Below are 19,029 nucleotides of genomic sequence, written 5' to 3' on the forward strand. Positions count from 1 at the left end.
TCCGTCTAGCCAAGGGGCTCCGCTCCTTGGACCCCCGGCTGAATCATCCAGGGATGAGAAAAACAGACTCACTTCGCTCGTCTGCATTCTTCATCCGAGCTTGCTTTCTCCCGTCAAAAACAAACTTTTAGGATCGATTCAATCATCAGTTGACTGACACCACACAGGAAAACGATGGAAACGCCGATTTTGGGCGAATCTTTGGCGTAATTTTCAAGTCCTTCAACAATAACACCTTATACAACATTGTACACCTTAGCTGAACCAATGTACCAAATTTATACATTTTCTCTCAATTAATTCTTGAAAAATCTTAGAGAAGCGCAGAAAAAACGCTGTAAAACCGCCTACATCGAAAGTATCTTTGGCATAATTTCTAGATTATGACTTTGATTATGATTTAGAATAACTTTGGTGTAAACCCAGCTTTAGTTTGTTTTTTTGGTTCGTGTTTAAAAATTTCTCTAATAAGTGAATATTCTCTATTTTATAAATAACTGAGTGTTTATTATTATTATTTTGGTATTTGGAACATCTAAATTCAAAAGAATGGTTTGTATAAATGTTTTTGGACTGAAAATTTTGTGGAAATCTAGAAGACAACCTCATTTTGGACTTTTAATGTTACCTAAATTTGGGAGAGAAATAGTACAAGGTATTCTTAGTTTTTCTCTCCCGATCTGTGCTCCATAGTAAAAAAAAATAAATAAAGAATAAAGATTCCAGATGAACTTATGTACCAAATTTGAACATTTACTCTCCATTAAAAAAGCTGAGAAAGCGCAGAAAAACGCAGATTTTGGGCGTATCTTTGAAATTTTTTCAAACCTGTTCTTAGTGCACCTCTAGAAGGCCAACTGAACATACATGCCAAATTTGAACGTATTTGGTTCAGAAGATTATTAGTTCTGTTGATTATGAATGAATGGGTGAGTGAGTGAATGAATCAGTGCCATTTCGCTTTCATCTATATCTATAAAAGGCTAAGCCCCGACAGACTGAAATCACACCACAGCCCAAACTACTGAGCCTATAAACTTGAAATTTTGTACAATTGTTTATGGTAGCCTCAAAACATCCACTAAGAAAGGATTTTTAGAAATTTGCCCCCCTGAGGGAGCTGGGGCCCCCCCAAAATTTTATACTTTTTAACCGCTCATTGCACAGCAGTCATGAGGAACTTTTTTGTTCAGCTACGAAAAAAAATAGATCTATGCAGTAAAATTCCGATCAGGAACACAGGGGTTTAAGGAGAGGGCATTTTTCGAAAATTTTGTTATAAAATCACACTACAGCTCAAACTAATTGGCCTACAGACTTGAAACTTTACACAAATATTCTTCAAACATGCTAGACGCGCACTAAGAACGGATTTTGAGATATTTTTCCTCTAAGTGTTTCAAAGGATGAAAAAGGATCCTATTAAGTAAGGTTATGAACATGATAAGGTGAACGCCATATGGAACTGAAATAATTGACACATGATATTCTAACATATGTTGTAATCATTGGAAAGCTTAAAATAATCTTATCAATCAGCTGATCGAAATAATTTTGAGTTTATCGAGAGCGCGAGCTTGTTCCATTGTTGTATGCTTAGCCAGTTCGGTTTGCGCCTTCTATCAGCTGTATATGGAGTATCATACATTCCGATTAGAACAGAGCACAGAGATTTTCTTTGGTTAGTAGTTTGTTGATAATTCTTTTTTCAAATTCAAATTTTATTGCCTTAAAAATCACAATGGAAACTTTCTTAATTAATAGAAAACAAGATAACAAAAATAAAATGTCAAACATATACCAACATTTATTTGTAGCACGGCCAGAAAAAGACAAACTTGAGTACTAACCATGAGTTCATTTAATATAACTTTTTTTTTGTTAATATTTTGTGATTAAAAAGTACGATTTGATGAGAGATGTGAGTAATTCCTTATATTTGATCCAAATGGTTATTCATATTGTAGTAGTCGGGGTCACAGCAATCAAAAGTTTTTTATTCTGTAGCTAATAAATTTCATACATATTGACTGTCCATAATGTATCCATCAGTGTCCATAATGGAAGTGATTGAACTACTCAAAATTAATGGCTTACTGGTCCCTCATAGAATTTATAGTATTCCTGGTGATTGAGCCTGTCTTTTTTCAGCGTTGACTATTAATAATAAAGCTTTATTTACAACTAGCTTACCCGGCGAACTTCGTACCGCTAAAAAGTTAATGCATCTCATGTCACACTTGACTTTATTTGGTGAATCATGAAATTTATCTGACAATATTTTTATTTACATCTCAATATGGACTTCGTATGTGCTTAGTCATGCAGCATTCATTATTCCGAAAACATATTCTTCTCAATCAATTGGTAATAATATCTATCAGTAAAGTGTTGAATTAAAAAATAGATAGGTTAAATCAGTGTTTCAACGAATAATTCAATGTTTTCCTAGTTGTTGATTGTCAATAGATGGTCCAGGAAACATGCGATGTACGATGAATCACACAGAATTCCATATTCTTTCCATCTTCCATTTTAGGATGAATATAAGCTAAGCTAAATTCAAAAAAAAAGTGAATTATTCTGTCATTCTTCAGTAATTAATAAATGCAATATGAACAACTCTCTTTCATGAGGTGGATTATGAACAACTCTCTTTCGCAGGTGAATAATTTTTTTCTCAACATTTTCCAGTTTTTCAATGATAGGGGAGTGATAATTATTTGTATAGGTCTTCTAAGGAACCATTATCTACAGCTGGTACCAATCAACTACACTTCAACTCCAAACTACCGTTTTAATACCAGTACACAATTCATCACAGGATGACGTGTTTATTATAGCTGGTAACTTTAGATGCTAAATCATATTATCACATAATCATGATCATCTTTCCGTTCTTCGGTAGCCACTCGGCCGACAATTTCGAAAACATAGTTCTGTAAAATGGATTAATAAATAATTATTATTGCCCCCCCCCTTTTGAAATTACTGTTCAGAAACCATCCCCAATATTCACACAACATATTCCCAAAGTTTGATGCCGTTATGTCAAGTAGTTTTCAAGTCTATAGGGAACAACAAATACACAAACAGACATACAATTTTATATAATATAGATTTACATTCAGCTCTAACAAAAGCCTCTCTAAATGGAGATAGAATGATAAGGTTGACAACTTTCAGTTCTGTTGTTTTAACATTTTTGTTTTCAAATCACTTCCAAAAAGTTCATGTAGTAGCCTACCTACTATTGTGTTTGAGACACTTCTGGCACTATCATAGTTTCACCACTATTCTGTTCCACAGTCCTATCTCTTGCAGTCGTTGACTATATCTTCTATATAATAAGAGAGAGTAGGGTTGAGTTTGTTCGTGTATTCATTTGTTCGCATCAAAACATGTCAACTTGTGGATTGCATACCAGATAAACGGGAATGATTTAGATCTTCAAATTCTGCACATAGAATCTAAAAATATCAATCTCATGCACCTCGAAGCCCAAATTTCAATTTTCCTTCTAGATTTTTCATAATTAATGTTCAAATTTCATTTATGGGACATACAATTTCATACAGCGAATTCACCAAATCATATAGAAATTAAAAAAAAAAAAACAGCTGTTCTATTGCTTTCTACCTGATTCCACTTAACCTCAATAATATTGTTTTGATAATATTGATGAATATTTTTAATAATAATAGTATTGTTTTGATAATTAATAGATATTTTTAATTTTACAAACTCTGTATAATAATAATTATGATGAATGTGAAAGAGCTGCATCAAATAAATTATCTCAAAAACATCTATTTAAGCTGGGTATTCCTTTGTGCGTAAATGCCGTCCTCACCACGACAGATAGAGAATCTCAGATTGGGTAGATTTCAATTTGTCTACATAACCTAAAAGATTATGTTCAATTATGTTTTAATGGGGCAGGTTGAGCACTGATCGGGATCGCCCGCACCTAGTTACAGTTGGTTTGGCGAAATTGGCTTTGAAAAGTTTCCGCAGATCATGCTCCTTGATTAATGCTGCCTGCAGAGATGTCAGTTCGCTTAGTGGGTTTGGTTTAGATAGAAGACTGCATTTGTGGTCTGATAGTCATGGTAGGGGGTTGCGTGAGCGTGTGGGCTCCTTGCTGCCAATGAGTTTTCTTGTGTTGCCCACATTCTTCCAAGGGCAAGGCTTGAAGCTTTGACTGACTGGATGCTCTCCTCAAATGAGGTCAAAAACTGCCAACAAAAAGATTGGGTCGTCGTTTTGGGCGGTACTAATAGTATTAATAATAACTCTGATGAGATCTGCAAGTCAGCATTCATGCAGGGGTTAACTGAGGTGATTGAAGCATATATAAAGAGTAATATAATCATATCCACTATTCCCTACCGCTATGATTTACCTGGAAGCTCACATATTAATAAAACTATAGCTGCTATAAATACACTCATAAGACGTTTAACTGATGTGTATCCGGTTCATATACTGGAATTGTGGACTTTGGAGAGGCGGTTCCATACAAGCCACGGACTTCATCTGAATGGAATGGGTAAATTACTTATTGCTGATAAAATAAATGATATTATAAGGAATGTTGACAGCAGATGTATCGGCCACCCCTCGTCAAGAGTGTCCTCATTTTCTTCCAAGGCAATGCAGTCAAGTGTTTCAGTCTCTCCTGGTTTAAATGATGATGGTTTGGCAGTTGGCAGTTCCTTGTGCCCTGGTGTGGAGGATCATCTCAATGTATTTGGAGATCAGCATCCTCTGTCTGATGTGAGTCAGACTTTTCTAGGGTTCGATCTGGCGAATCATGTAAGTGTGGACACTCTGCTTGAGGATGGAAGGGATTGTCTGAATGTTTCTGGAGGTCAGCTATCATTGTCTGATTCGAGTCAGCCTTTTTTAGGATTCGACCTGGCGCCCCTAAGAGTGATCTAAGTTTTGATATGCATGTAAATGAGTCAAGCCCTAATTATTTAGAGTCTTCTAGAAATAATAATAAAAAATTCCGATTGAATTTATGCTCCATAAATGTGCAGTGTTTAAGAAACAAATTGAATGAACTTGAAATCTTATGTAAATCACAGAATGTTGACATATTGTGAATCATAGAGCATTGGCTGGTTGAACAAGAGATACCATTCTACCAGAATATTGATAGGCTGGCACTTACTGGCAGTTTCTGTAGACAGTCACCTTGGGGCGGTGTAGCTGTATATTTTAACAATAGGAATAATTTTACTATTAAATCACTTGACTTGTCAACTTACTGTGTGGAAGTTTGGGCGGAATTTGCAGGTTTTTATATTGTTGAGCTATCACTCATAGTGATATCGATGTATAGGTCTCCTAGAGGGGATGCAAACCTGTTTTTTGATAAGTTGAAGCTTTCTATTTCTTATGCACTGTCTGCGGGTCATTGTGTGTTGATTGGAACTGACCACCATAATTTCAATGCAATTTTTCACCAAGGGATGCCAGGGTGTTTCTGAATGTTTTGCAGGGGTTTGGGCTGACAAGCTTAATAAGTGAGGCAACAAGAGGATGCTCAGCTCTTGACTCAGTTGTAACAAACTTAGATCCGGATTGTTTCACTGTGAATGTTAGCAAGGATCAAATATCAGACCACAAACATATCCTTCTGAGAGCTCGGTTGGCTTGCTATAGACGGGGTAAAACACTCAAAACTATCCAGTATCGATCATTTAATGAGAATTGTCTTCAGATTTTTTGTGCTTCACTACAGGATCGAATTGAGCCCTGGTTTAATATGATTTCCACGTTGTCAGCAAGGGAGGGGTTTACGTTTTTTTTTTGTAGTTTCAAGGAACTTTTTGATTCTTTGTTTCCTGTGAAGACTAAAATGGTTTTCTCATCATCGGGGAGGGATGCTGGTCGACTGGGGGGTGGTCCAACCCGTCCAATTTGCGATTGGTTCACTCCAGAACTTGAAGAACTGAGAGAGCTTATTCTGTTGGTAAGTGACATATGTAAAACAAACCCTAATCTGAACATTGTATTGAAGAATCTTAGACATGGGTATCGCAATAAAATTGGGGAAACAAAATTGGAAGCAAACGCGAAACTCATTATGGAGTCTAGTAATAGAATAAAAGCTGCCTGGACCCTTATAAACAAAATAAGACCATCATCAAAAGAGACCAACAACTCATTTGCCACAGCAGATGACTTCAACAATTATTTTCTTGAGTCAGTTGAGAAGATTGTGAATGATATACCAAATGACGGTGAACCTATTCAGTTTACTCACATGCCTGCCATAGTTTCTGAATTCACCTGGAGTCCTGTATGTGCTCAAGATGTAATTGAAGCGGTTTTAGGTTTCAGGAGTTCCAATTGTAAGGATATTTATGGCATGACCCCAAATTTGCTCAAGCAGATGATAGCTGTTATTATTGCACCCATTTTAGCATTGTGTATAAACAACTGTTTAGCTAGCGGTACTTTCCCTGAACAACTCAAAATCTCCAGAACAGTCCCAGTCTACAAGAAGGGTCCATATTGTGACACCTCAAGTTTCAGACCAATTTCTATAATTCCTGTTTTTGCTAAGATATTTGAGGCAATCATATTTGCACAACTGTATATACCTTGAGGAGCATGACCTCCTTGTTCCTTCTCAGTTTGGTTTCAGGAAGGAAAATCTACTGTCATGGCTGTGGAATCACTGTTAGAATCGATTATCAATTCTTTTGAGGAGCGGAAATCAACTTTTTCAATGCTTTGTGATCTCCCACGAGCATTTGACTGTATTCCTCATACAGTTCTTTTAAAGAAATTGGAGCATTATGGCTTACAGGAATGCGCAATTCGGGTGTTTGAGTCTTACCTTTCTGAGAGAAAACAGATTGTACATTGGAATGATCAGTGCTCAATTCCTCTTCTGGTAAAACGGGGTGAGCCACAGGGCTCATTGTTGGGCCCATTACTCTTTCTTGTAGCAATAAATGATTTGCACTACTATCTAGAGGGAAATGTGCTGTTCTATGCGGATGACACTTCCTTGTTCTCTGCAAATAAGAGTGTCACCCAAGCTAAAGCAGATGTGATGGAGCTGTATGATAAAGCTCGTGATTGGTTCTCACTAAACAGATTGTCTCTGAATGAGGCAAAAACCCAAAGTATATTGTTGATGTCAGTGAGTATTTGCAGCCGGTCCGATTATTGGGGTTCACTCTTGATGCCAAGTTACTCTGGGAACCTCATATAGACATGGTGTGCTCCAGTCTCAGCAGCATTGTCTATCTACTGAGAAGGCTGATATCTGAACTGCCAATTTCGGTGGTCAGACAGGCCTATTTTGCTTTTTTTCATTCGAGGATGAGTTATGGTTTGAAATTGTGGGGTCATGCATCTAGCACTTCTAAAGTTCTGTTAATTCAGAAGAGAGCGGTCCGGGTGATTTCTGGGGCGGGCTATCTAGATCACTGTAAGCCCCTTCTTTCTAAAAATGGCATTCTATCAGTCATTAATGAGTTCATCTATCAATGTTTGAAGGATATACATCAGATGCAGGATAGGCTACCAAAGAGCAATGACATTCACAGTCACTTCACAAGAAACCGTGAGAGTATATATATATATATATATATATATATATATATATATATATATATACGTTTGTGTTCGTGACAATATGGACTGTTTTTATATATGAACATGACAATGTGGACTGTTTCGTGTCAATTCGGACGGCGTCCGAATTGAACATGTATTTTATTCGATTTATATGAATATGACTATTCGGCCGGCAGGAATTGCTAAGTATCAAGAGGAGGGATTAGATTAGATAAAGAGGAGGTGAATAGCAGGAGAAGGATGAGGAGGAGGAGGAGGTGGAGAAGGAGGAGGAGGAGAAGGAGGAGGAGATAATTATGATGACGATGAGGAGCAAGAATATGAGTAGGAGGAGGAGGAGGAGGATGAAGAGACAATGATAATGATGAGGAGGAGCAGCAAGAAATATGTGGAGGCGGACTTGTAGTATCAAAAGGAGGAGGAGGAGGAGATAATGATGATGAGGAGGAGGAGCAACACGATGAAGAGGGGGAGGAGGAGTAGAAGGAGATAATGATGATGATGAGGAGGAGCAACAATATGAAGAGGAGGAGGAGGAGCAGGAGGAGGTAATTATGATGATGAGGAGGAGCAAGAAGATGAGGAGGAGAAGGAGGAGGAGGAGGAGGAGGAGGAGAAGAAGGAGGAAACAATGATGATGACGATAAGCAGCAAGATATATGTGGAGGCGGAGTAGTACTTTCCAAAGGAGGAGGAGGAGGAGGAGTAATGATGATGAGGAAGAGGAGCAACAAGATGAAGAGGAGGGGGAGGAGCAGGAGGACAAAAATAAAGATGAGGGGGAGGTGGATGATGAATAAGAGGAGGAAGAATAAGTGGAGGAGGAAGAATAAGAGAATAAGAGGAGGAGGATGTGAAGAAGATAAAAAATAAGAAGTGGAGGAGGGGTAGTAGGAAGGATGAGAGGAGGAGGAGTGACAGTAACTGGAGAAGGAGTAGAAGAAGTATGAAGAATAAGAAGAGGGAGTGAGGAGGACAAAAAGAAAGAGAAGGAGGAGGTGGAGGATGAATAAGAGGAGGAGGAGAAAGAATAAGAGGAGGAGGATGTGAGGAGGACAGAAAGGGTGATGAGGAGGAGGAAGAAGAGGAGAAGGAGGTGGAGGGGAGAAGGAAGAATAAGAGGAGGATGTGAGAGGGTTAGAAAGGAGGATGAGGAGGAGGAGGAGGAGGAGGAGGAGGAGGAGGAGGAGGAGGAAAAGAATAAGAGGAGAAGGAATAGGAAGAATAAGAGAAGGATAAAAAATAATAAATAGAAGATTTTCGTAAGGCAAAGACCACTAATAGGGGACATTCTTGAGGGGATCTTTGATGTTAAGCAGATAATAATCATTATTGTGTGCAATAAACGTGCTCATACATTTTCAAGATACTGGAGTTTATGACTAGAAGAAATCAATTGATTGAATATTCCCAGAATAATAAATTAAGAAACAGACGGCAATTTGCTGTCCAATAAACAGGCTAGGCGCACAACGTAATCCAATCCAGTTCTTTGGCGTCGGCCACTCCGTTTGGCGCGAGATTTAAAAACTTGTGGCCAGTATCACAACGTCTGTATGTTTTCTCTGCTTAGAAGGGAGAGGAGGCACGGAAAAATTGTACAAACTAACTAACTATAATAAGGAATGTTTCTCTTCACACTAGTGTTGTTCCCCTATATTTTCAAATCCATCTGAGCAAAATTTAAAATGTTATTCGGATTTTTCGATTTTTATGCCAGTAAACGATGAATGTACGAGAAATTTCTCATTACATACCTAGACGTTAAAAACAATTTTGACTTCTCATTTTATTTTTGTCAAAAACTGATTATTTGATGATATTTTAACATTTCTGAACTTGGGATTGTCTTTCTGACGAGTTTCTTCATATATATATATATTCAATGAGATATGTTTTATATGGAACAGTTCTTCTGTAATTATTAACACTTCCATTATAAACAAATATTCTTGACATTGACATACTATTTTGTATTATTATAATGTATAATAATTATGTATAATAATTATTATGTATAATAATTTGAATATTTCTAATAATTCAATTCACTTCATGTTTCAATAATATTCTTGTAGATTCTGGAATATTTTCTTGTTTAGGGATACGACTAACTTGAAGACTTTTAATTGATTATTTGAGTGTAGTAACAGTGTGTGTAGCATTCTACTTTATTCTACATACCGGCTACATTCGACTTATCATTTTTACTACTACTTGTACTACTTTACTATGAACTGAATAAATGCAATGAAATGAGAGGTTGATACTTGAAATTATTTTTTATCAATAAAATAATAGGTGTTTTTTTTAAAGATCAACTATAACCAGTGTTTCAACGTTGGTGTTGAAATGCATTCTTCAGGAAGCAATCTTTATGCTGTAACAATAAAAACGTTGAAGAATTCTGTATCACGATTGATAAATTGATTGGTGTTGGTTAAACTGTGCATTATGTAATTATGAAATAACTGAAGCTGAATAATCCAATAACTTACTTTATACAACAATCTTCAAGTATCTTCTGATAATTGAAGTTCCAGTTTATCGATAGATAATTTGACACCTTGTGAGATCGAACTCTCCAAATGGAATTTTGATTCTTTAATCATGGGATCATGAGTAATGAGTTTATCTATTTAAAAATAAAGTGATTCTGCTTTTTCTTTAAGTCTCTGCTATAAAAAATTTTCATCACGCATAATGCTCACAAGGAACCTTATAGGTACTGTCTTTTACCATTAGACTTTTTCTATCTCCAAGTTGGTTTGAAACTCGTTTCCATTCACCTTCTACCTCGCAATTTGACCAGCCCTTTTCTATTTCAGCAATTTTATTGTTATCTCACTCTCTAATAAGAACTCAGAATAAGTTCTACTTTGCATAAATTAGACATGATTTTCTGCATCTCATGACGCTCTTATGTACAGAGGATGAGAGAGTAAGGAGTAAGTTTATCATAAAATGATAATAGTAACAGTTTGTAGCATTCAACGTTTTTATTCTAGTTCACTGTGTTTTCTTGTGCATATCACGACAATAAACTGAAGGATTGATTGAAATAACTTGAAATAAAGTTAATCAATGAAATAATAGGCGGCAAAGATGAAAATTCCAAACACTATTGTGATTGCGATGTTAAAATGCATTTGTGTTAAAGCACTGTTGCCCGAACAATGAAAACCGTTAAAATTATTCAAGAAAATAATTCCAAGATATTCTAGCAGATTGAAAATGCTATGGCTGTCCTCCAATGATTTATTCAGTTTCAGATGTTCATACTACGATAGAAGCTGGTTGTTTAGTTAGTTAGTTAGTAACTGGTTACTTGCTATTTTAATTTATTTTGGTTTGAACAATTTTTTGGATGTGTCGTTATTATTCTGTGTGAATGTTGTCATAAAGAGAAATAAAATAAATTTGAATAAGTCCCTTGGGAATTAAAAGTATAAGACAAAACAATAATTTATAATAGTAGACAATTCATTTTATTAGAAATTGTACTCTCCCAGCAATATTAGAAGAAAAAAGAATTATCTATAGGCTTACTGGTAATCTCTAATATTTCGAATTCAATATCTTCCAACAAATTTCATAAAATAAGACCTCATATTTATTTTCCTTCAAATTGTTCTATTTATAGTTGTTCAATCAACTTATTGATTGTGGAGCTGGAATTTGAAGTTTGGCTTGCTTTCATTCTAGTGAGCAAGACAATGTTGGTTTATGTCTTCTATGCATGGTATCTACATACGCAAAATGTCATTGTTTATAACAGCACAGTAAGAAGACCGGAATTAAATTGGTATAGAGTTTGGATGCACGGCGCCTGGATCTTCTTGTTTTGTTTACTTAGCGAATTCCTTTTAGTCTGGCAGTACTTGGTTGGCGGGGTGGGGATGTGCCATATCGTCAGAACAAATGCTCATAGCTCACCAGCTCAGTCAGTCTCAGTAGTTTCAGTACTCAACTGCTACTGAGTACAGTTCACATTACGAGGACCTACCATGTTTGAGTGCAAAAAGTGCGGACAGTTTTTTGTTGGCAGGAGCCAATTGCTTGTGCACTCAGTAAGAGATTGTTCAGATTTGGCAACGGCAACTCCAGACATTGATGAGGTGAGTGGATTGAGATAAATTTTCTTAATATTATAGAAACACTAGCTGACCCGCCCGTGCTTCGCCACGGGTAAAAATGTGGTAGACATTTTCATTTTAAACAGTGAGACAATTTTCAACCACTATAAAAAAATTCTCAGTCCATGTTTGTCATTTTAACTCCTTTTTACCATTATCTGAATGGCGCAATTTGTTTGAGTTGTTTATTCTTGTAGTAGCTTAAGTATTGGTTCACCATCTTGCAGTCTCGTATATATCAGTAGGCCTATTACATAAATCTCATGTTTTTTAGGTACAATTTTCAAATTTTTCTCCAGAATAATGAGCAACCTATATCAATAATTTCAATGATATTATAAAACTTGAAGCATGAAAGAAATTCTTAAAAAAAATAAATTAGTCTTCCTTTAATGTTTCCAACCGTAAGCGATTTTTTGTATGATTACAATTATTATAGAGCAATATCCCACGAGTCCCAGACCTTCCTTATTTTATAAAAGCTGAAACTTTTTCTGTGCATGCCCCCTATACAGGTAAGAGTAACCAAAACAGCGAGTATGAAATTTGGGTAGTAAGGGGGTAGTGAAGGGGTGAAAAAAGGACATTAGGTACTTTCGTCATATTATAAAGGCTGAATTTTACATATATTACTCGGGGTAACTCAAGAAATATTGTACTCCATTCCCAGATACCTATGACGGTTGCTACCCCCTGCCAGACACCCCGAACTTAAAAAAATATAAATATACTTTTGTTATAGTATAAAAACTGAATTTCATATATATTACTCGGGGAAACTAGGGAAATATTGTCATCCATTGACAGACACTGGTGACGGTTGCTACCCCCTGCCAGACAACCCTAACTTAAATACTTAAAAAAATTTATAATTACAGTCTACTTTTGTGATAGTATAAAAGATGATTTTCATTTATATTACTCGGGGTGACTCTAGAAATATTGTCATCCATTCCCAGACACCTATGACGGTTGCTACCCCCTGCCAGACACCCCTAACTCAAAAAAATTATAATTATACTTTTGATATAGTAGAAAAGCTGAATTTTATATATATTACTCGGGGTAACTCCAGAAATATTGTCATCCATTGCCAGACACCTATGACGGTTGCTACCCCCTGCCAGACACCCCTAACTTAAAAACTTAAAAAAATTATAACTATACTTTTGTTATAGTATAAAAGCTGAATTTCATGTATATTACCCGGGGTAACTGTAGAAATATTGTCGTCCATTGCCAGACACCTATGACGGTTGCTACCCACTGCCAGACACCCCTAACTTCAAAAATTAAAAAAATTATAATTATACTCTTGATTTAGTATAAAAGCTGAATTTCATATATATTACTCGGGGTAACTCTAGAAATATTGCCATCCATTGCCAGACACTTGTGACGGTTGCTACCCCCTGCCAGACACCCCTAACTTTCAATGTGTCTGGCAAGATGTAAAAACCATTAAAACTGTCTGGCTATTGAGGTAGAAAATTTTTTGGTCCCCAAGTAACACAATTTATATAAAGAAAATCTTTTATACTATTATGAAAGTATAATTATTATTCTTCAAAGTTTATTACATTGGGGGTGTCTTGCTGGGGGTGGCAACTGTCATCAGTGTCTAGCAATGGAAAACAAGATTTCTAGAGTTAGCCCGAGTAATATATGTAAAATTCAGCCTTTATACTATGACGAAAGTAATGTCCTTTTTTCACTCCTTCACTACCCCCTTACTGCCAAAGCAACCACTACCCAAATTTCATACTCGCTGTTTTGGTTACTCTTACCTGTATAGGGGGCATGCACAGAAAAAGTTTCAGCTTTTATAAAATAAGGAAGGTCTGGGGCTCATGGGCTCTTGGGCTATTATTGTTCTTATTACTCTATCGAGAAACTTATAATTCATATAATGTTATTCTTTTTCTTAGGAAGCTGAAACAACAGCTGATGACGAGGATGCAGATCCCAATTGGTCACCTACACCACTTAGAGGTAGGTTCCAATTCCATATAAATATATTTTCCAATGCGCGTGCTTCTTTCATGAGATCAAATCTGTTTGCAAAAAGTGGAATAAATTAATTTAAAAAAATGGTCCATGCCAGAAATTGAATTCAGAACAAACAGGATGGTAGTCAGTTCCTGTTAATACTATATAACTTGGAGGACAAAATAAATATCTTTCCCTATTAAAATTGTTTAGCGCCTTAAAAGTCAACGTCGACAAACTACAACCCCAAAATGAATTCACATGTGTGTGAAGTCTTAATTGTATCACATAATTTTGGTACACATCTTTATTATCTTCCAGCAGCTCATGCATCATGAATGACGTTTTTCATGCAATATTAGAATTTAAAAGTACTGCCGTAGCAAGTAATCTCAATAGCAAAAAGCTAAGGAAGCTAGGTAAAATGGGGCTTGGAAATATCAAAATAGGAGCAAAGAGGCGAGAGGCTATTTTAATAGGTAGATTGAAACTTAAAAGCAGTAATGGAAAATTCAGGTGCAAAAATGCTTCGTCCACATTAACTACACTATGTTCACTGTACCTACTACTACTTCTCATTTAAGGTTTAATCAATATCTACTTTGTTTTTATATATATTTTTTTTAGATACCACAATTTCATGTTTGACACATGATGACATCGAGTCATCTCCAATAACTCAAGAGCAGATTGAAGAAGCAGCAATTGTGGAAGCAATCATCTGTGCTGAAGATGTGAGTCAAATTTTTGTAAGAAATTATTTTTGTTTGTTCAGTTTGCTGCTTGTATCTGTGTTTGGAAAAAATCAAGGACTTTCTATGTCTTATTTATCATCTTACTAGGACATCCCTGGTCGTACAAAACTGTGACTATTGAACTACGTAACACAGTTTTCAATCCTTCTCCTTCTCTCCTCTCATCACCACCCCTCTCCTACCATCACCTTTCTCCTATTAATAAAATTAATCAATAAAATCAATCCTCCTATCATCTCTTTTCCTCTTCTTTCCTCTCCACTTCTCTCCGCTTATCTCCTCTCCTTCTTCCTCTCTCTTCTATCCTCTCCGCTCCTTTTTTTCTCTCCTCCCCTCTCATCTATTCCTCTCTCCTCTCTTTTACTCTCTTTTCGTTTCTTTTACTCACCTCACCATTTCCTTCTCTCTCCCTGTCTTTTTCTCAATGTCTTTCTTTATCTTTCCCTCTTTCCCTCTCTCCTACTCTCTTTCCCTTCTTTCCTTTTTCTTCCTTCTCTCCCCTCTCTTACTCCTCCCTCATTACCTTTGTTTCTCCCTCTATTCTCTTTCTCTCATCCTCTATCTTTCTCTTTCTCTGCAAAAATTCCAAATTCAAAAAGCATAATGAAAAATAAAATTCTTGTTTCAAAACAGCTGATCACAAGTTGAAATGTGAAAATTTTCAGCTCACCTATCCCTATGTAAAGCAATGGCAAAAATTGAAACTTTGATGGTTCTTAAAATTTGAAAATTTTAATCTCGAATCATAACTTAAGTTTTCATAGCTAACTAAACTTCTCATACTCTTCACCAACATGATTCTCAGTAAAATGTAGTCTTTCTTTTGTTGTATTCATACTGTAGCTGAAATGGATCAAAAATTGAGAATAGGATCCTATCAATTTATAGCATAAGTTTGTGATTCCTACTTTGTCAGAAGTAGATATTTACTTCTCCTTCTTAATATCTTAATACTGTATACTAATAAATTTGACAAAATAGCCTATCATATCATATTTGCCTATCATATTTTTTATTGTTATCCCATCTTTTTTATTTTTCAGGAATATGGGATGTCATCTTGTGACGAATCATATAAAGACTCCAATTGGAAACCTTTACCACATGAAGGTAGGTTCAGTTTTATAAAAATTATAACATATTTTAATACAGATAAATCCTACACCATTTCAAAGACTAGGGGTGAGAAATTGCACAAATTAATGAGCCATAATTTTTCTCACATGTTTAGAATTACTCAGACTACAATTACATTTTCTTTAGAAATTTGAATACACCACCAACCTATTAATAATATTGTTCTAGTTCTAATAACTATCCCAAATTCATATATTTATAGATTTATACTATCATAAATATTATAGATACTCTCTATTCTAAATATTCTCTATTCGTCTAATCTGTTCTCTGTGCTATAACCTATATATTATAAACTGACTGGTGTTACAGAGTATTTATTTGCAAATTTTAACTGAATCTTTTCCAAATTTCAAATCCAGACTAAATCTTTTTTTAATTAAGATTTAGTGTTTTTTATTCAAATTGATTCTTATACAAATTAATTTGATTTTTTCAGAAAACTCAATGTATCAAGAAAAAAGTAGTGGGCCAACTGGTAGTGATAAAGAGCATACAGCTCGGAGAAGGCTCTTCACTGACGACAACAAATCAACTGACAATGACTCAAAAAGTAAGATGTTGAAATTTTATGAGTATATCTGTAACTCTAGTGATGGATTATTTCCAATGCCTAATCTGCTTAGACATCTTTTCACATCTTCTATATATTAATGCACAGTTGGAAGAGTGAGATCTCAGTAACTACTAAACCGATTTTCAAGATACATGGCTCAAATTAAAGGGGAGAATGTGCAGGTTTGCCAAATTTCCTTCGAAGTTACATATTTTCTAAGGGCTACGCCTCACAACCCTTCAAAGGATGAATCAATGCAACTATTATGGAAGAATAGAATTCAGTTATTATAATACAGAAAGTATTGCTTTCCAAAAAAATTAAGGTACCCAAATTTCAAGATTTCTATACGTTTCAAGGTCCCCTGAGTCCAAAAAAGTGGTTTTCATCAGATTTCCATCAAAATATGGTGTGGCACACTCACATAACTTTCCTTGCCATTATTTTAAAACGATTTCCAATTTTAATAAAGTACCTTATTGCATTATTTTATACAGAATTGGATTATCAATCTGACGAACACACAAGCACATTCAGAAAGCTCCATTTCAATATTATCATAATATAAACACATAGTCACAGTCTACTAAATTATATTCACGAGAATGTTGTTCTTTAGGGTGGAGAAAAACTAGAAAAAATGCTCAATTTTCATACTAGGAGAAAAACTCAAATTGGTAATGACTCAGAACAACGAGTAGAATATGATAACATTTTAAAAAAATCAAGTATTTCCAATTTCATGATTCATAAGAAAGCTGGAGAGAAGAAGGCCTTCATCAGCGTTTTTAAAGATCAAAGCGTTCACTGCCCACATCGGAGTGAGGCTCCAATGAAATCTGATGTCGGTGATAATAAGAACTCTCTCAATACAACTAGAATTGCAAAGAAATAAATCGATTATTCTAATAAGAGTAGGCCTTTGAAAGTTTGATTCTCTGTCTTGTTTATCTAACTAGACTTTCTTTGATGTTATACAAGTATAGTTTCTATAAAGGTACATAGTTTACAGTACAATGTTGTGTCATTGACATAATGCTATTCCCCGCCAATTATTTTCCCGCGAACTGAGCTGACAAGTTCGACGCAGTCTCAAAACATTTCCGAAGTTTTGACAGCAATCAATGAGTCATGACCAGCGACCACATAATTCATTTGTATTATGTGGTCGCTGGTCATAACACAGCAATAACTAATATTGCCGCAGCAGTCAGGGGCGTTCTAAGGTATTCTGGCACCTGTGGCGGTATATCAATTTGTCACCACCCCGCTTATAATTATACGCTTATAATTATGTTAATATCAAGTGAATTTCATAATATAGTAATTATATCATTTGAATTTACTTCTTGTGTTTCAAATAATTTCAATGAAATTTCTTATTTCAATTTTAGGGAAATTTCTCTTGGATTCTCTGAATTCCAATATGGAAATTTATAAACGCCAGAGAAAGGATTTGGAGAAAGCTGGGAACACAAGTTCCGCAAGAAGAAAAGGAAGGAGAATTCTTCAATATAAAGAGGCGATTGAGAAGGTGAAACATGGATTGGAGATTAACATCGACAGCTTGCCTGACCCGGTTCCAGATGAGCAACCAGTACAACCAGAACCACAAATAAATACCAATTATCAGGTGTGTGAACAAACTATTCATAAATAGAAATTAATCATAGTCTAACGTATGAACTATTCATATATATTTTATTGAAATGTGAAACAGGAACAAAAGCAGTAAGGTTGTGCAACAGGCTTTTTTCAGGCAGCTAGTTGAATTTGGGACATGTCAGTTGAAAAACTAGATTCTCACATTCGCCAATAAAAAATCATTGTCTGAATATTCCATCCAGCACTTATTAAATTTCATTGTCTGTGCCTCATCTAGCAAGTCATATTGTGTTTCCAGCATTTATTCTCATTACATAGAACATATTTCATTTCTGTGAGGTATTCTCAACAGCAATATTGATATTGTAAATTTATTTGATGCTAAATACTATTCTATCATTATACTATTATACTATTCTATACTATTCACTATCACTAAATGCTACTTGTAATTAAAGAGGTTAAGGAATAATGAAGTCTGAAAAATAATAAAGGCTTCTAAGGGATAAATTTCATTTCAAGTGATCATACCAGTGATTCAGCATCATACTGAGCTATAGTCGGCATGGCACAATAAAGTCCCTGTATAGCATTGGATAGCCCGCAATCCAGGGACTCTCTCGTGCCATGCAGACTATAATAAGTTTGTAAATAAATCACCAATGGAGCTATCAGGGAGCAGGCCTACTAGTGCATACTTAATTAGACTACCAAGCCACAGAGGGCCTGGCCAACAGGTGAAAATTTACGTTTGACCAACAGGTGAGGCACTGTCGGCTAACAGGTGTAATGAGCTGTGGACTGCCAGGATTGTTGCTTGATAATCCCGCTAAGACATAAGAATGCAGTATATGCTTCTTAGAACATCACTTGTCTACTGACCACAAGCGTATGCTCTGCATAGGCTACAGGAATTTAAAGACTAAGTGTTGCCTAATTTGCATTTTGATTGTATCCTTGTGACACTGGTGTATATTGGTAATTTATTGAAAACTTAGAAGTTTCCATAAAGTGATGAAATCATTGTTGACAATTAAAATATGAGCATCATCCACCTGGAATTGGAAATATTATAATTACTTACAAACTAACTCCGACTTCCTTCATACAATCATAATGAATACCAATGGAACAAATATCCCTTTTGGAAGCCATGTTGAACAAGCCTACAGTATCATTTGATTAATGTAAGAGGTGATTCTATAAAAAAAATATGAATAAATACACAGCTACTGTTACAACATAG

At 35.5% G+C, this 19,029-nt stretch overlaps 2 protein-coding genes across 3 annotated transcripts in view; one reads left to right on the plus strand and one right to left on the minus strand.

The window, feature by feature from the left end:
* LOC120354446 overlaps positions 1-18,857 on the plus strand; it is a 56,641-nt gene extending 37,784 nt beyond the window's left edge. The window contains exons 2-7 of one of the 2 annotated variants that reach the window (XM_039441637.1): positions 11,476-11,723; positions 13,670-13,733; positions 14,358-14,464; positions 15,529-15,595; positions 16,062-16,175; positions 17,573-18,857. In XM_039441637.1, coding sequence (XP_039297571.1) covers positions 11,613-11,723; positions 13,670-13,733; positions 14,358-14,464; positions 15,529-15,595; positions 16,062-16,175; positions 17,573-17,838 — 729 coding nt within the window. In that variant the 5' untranslated portion in view covers positions 11,476-11,612 and the 3' untranslated portion in view covers positions 17,839-18,857. Of the gene's footprint in view, positions 1-9,959; positions 11,724-13,669; positions 13,734-14,357; positions 14,465-15,528; positions 15,596-16,061; positions 16,176-17,572 lie in introns of those variants that run through there. The other variant, XM_039441636.1, reaches the window with a different exon arrangement.
* Positions 1-19,029, minus strand: part of LOC111045301 (polyamine-transporting ATPase 13A2) — a 144,538-nt gene that overhangs the window by 1,222 nt on the left and 124,287 nt on the right. The window lies entirely within an intron of this gene.

This window comes from Nilaparvata lugens, chromosome X, assembly GCF_014356525.2.
Source record: "Nilaparvata lugens isolate BPH chromosome X, ASM1435652v1, whole genome shotgun sequence".
Taxonomy (NCBI): Eukaryota; Metazoa; Arthropoda; class Insecta; order Hemiptera; family Delphacidae; genus Nilaparvata; species Nilaparvata lugens.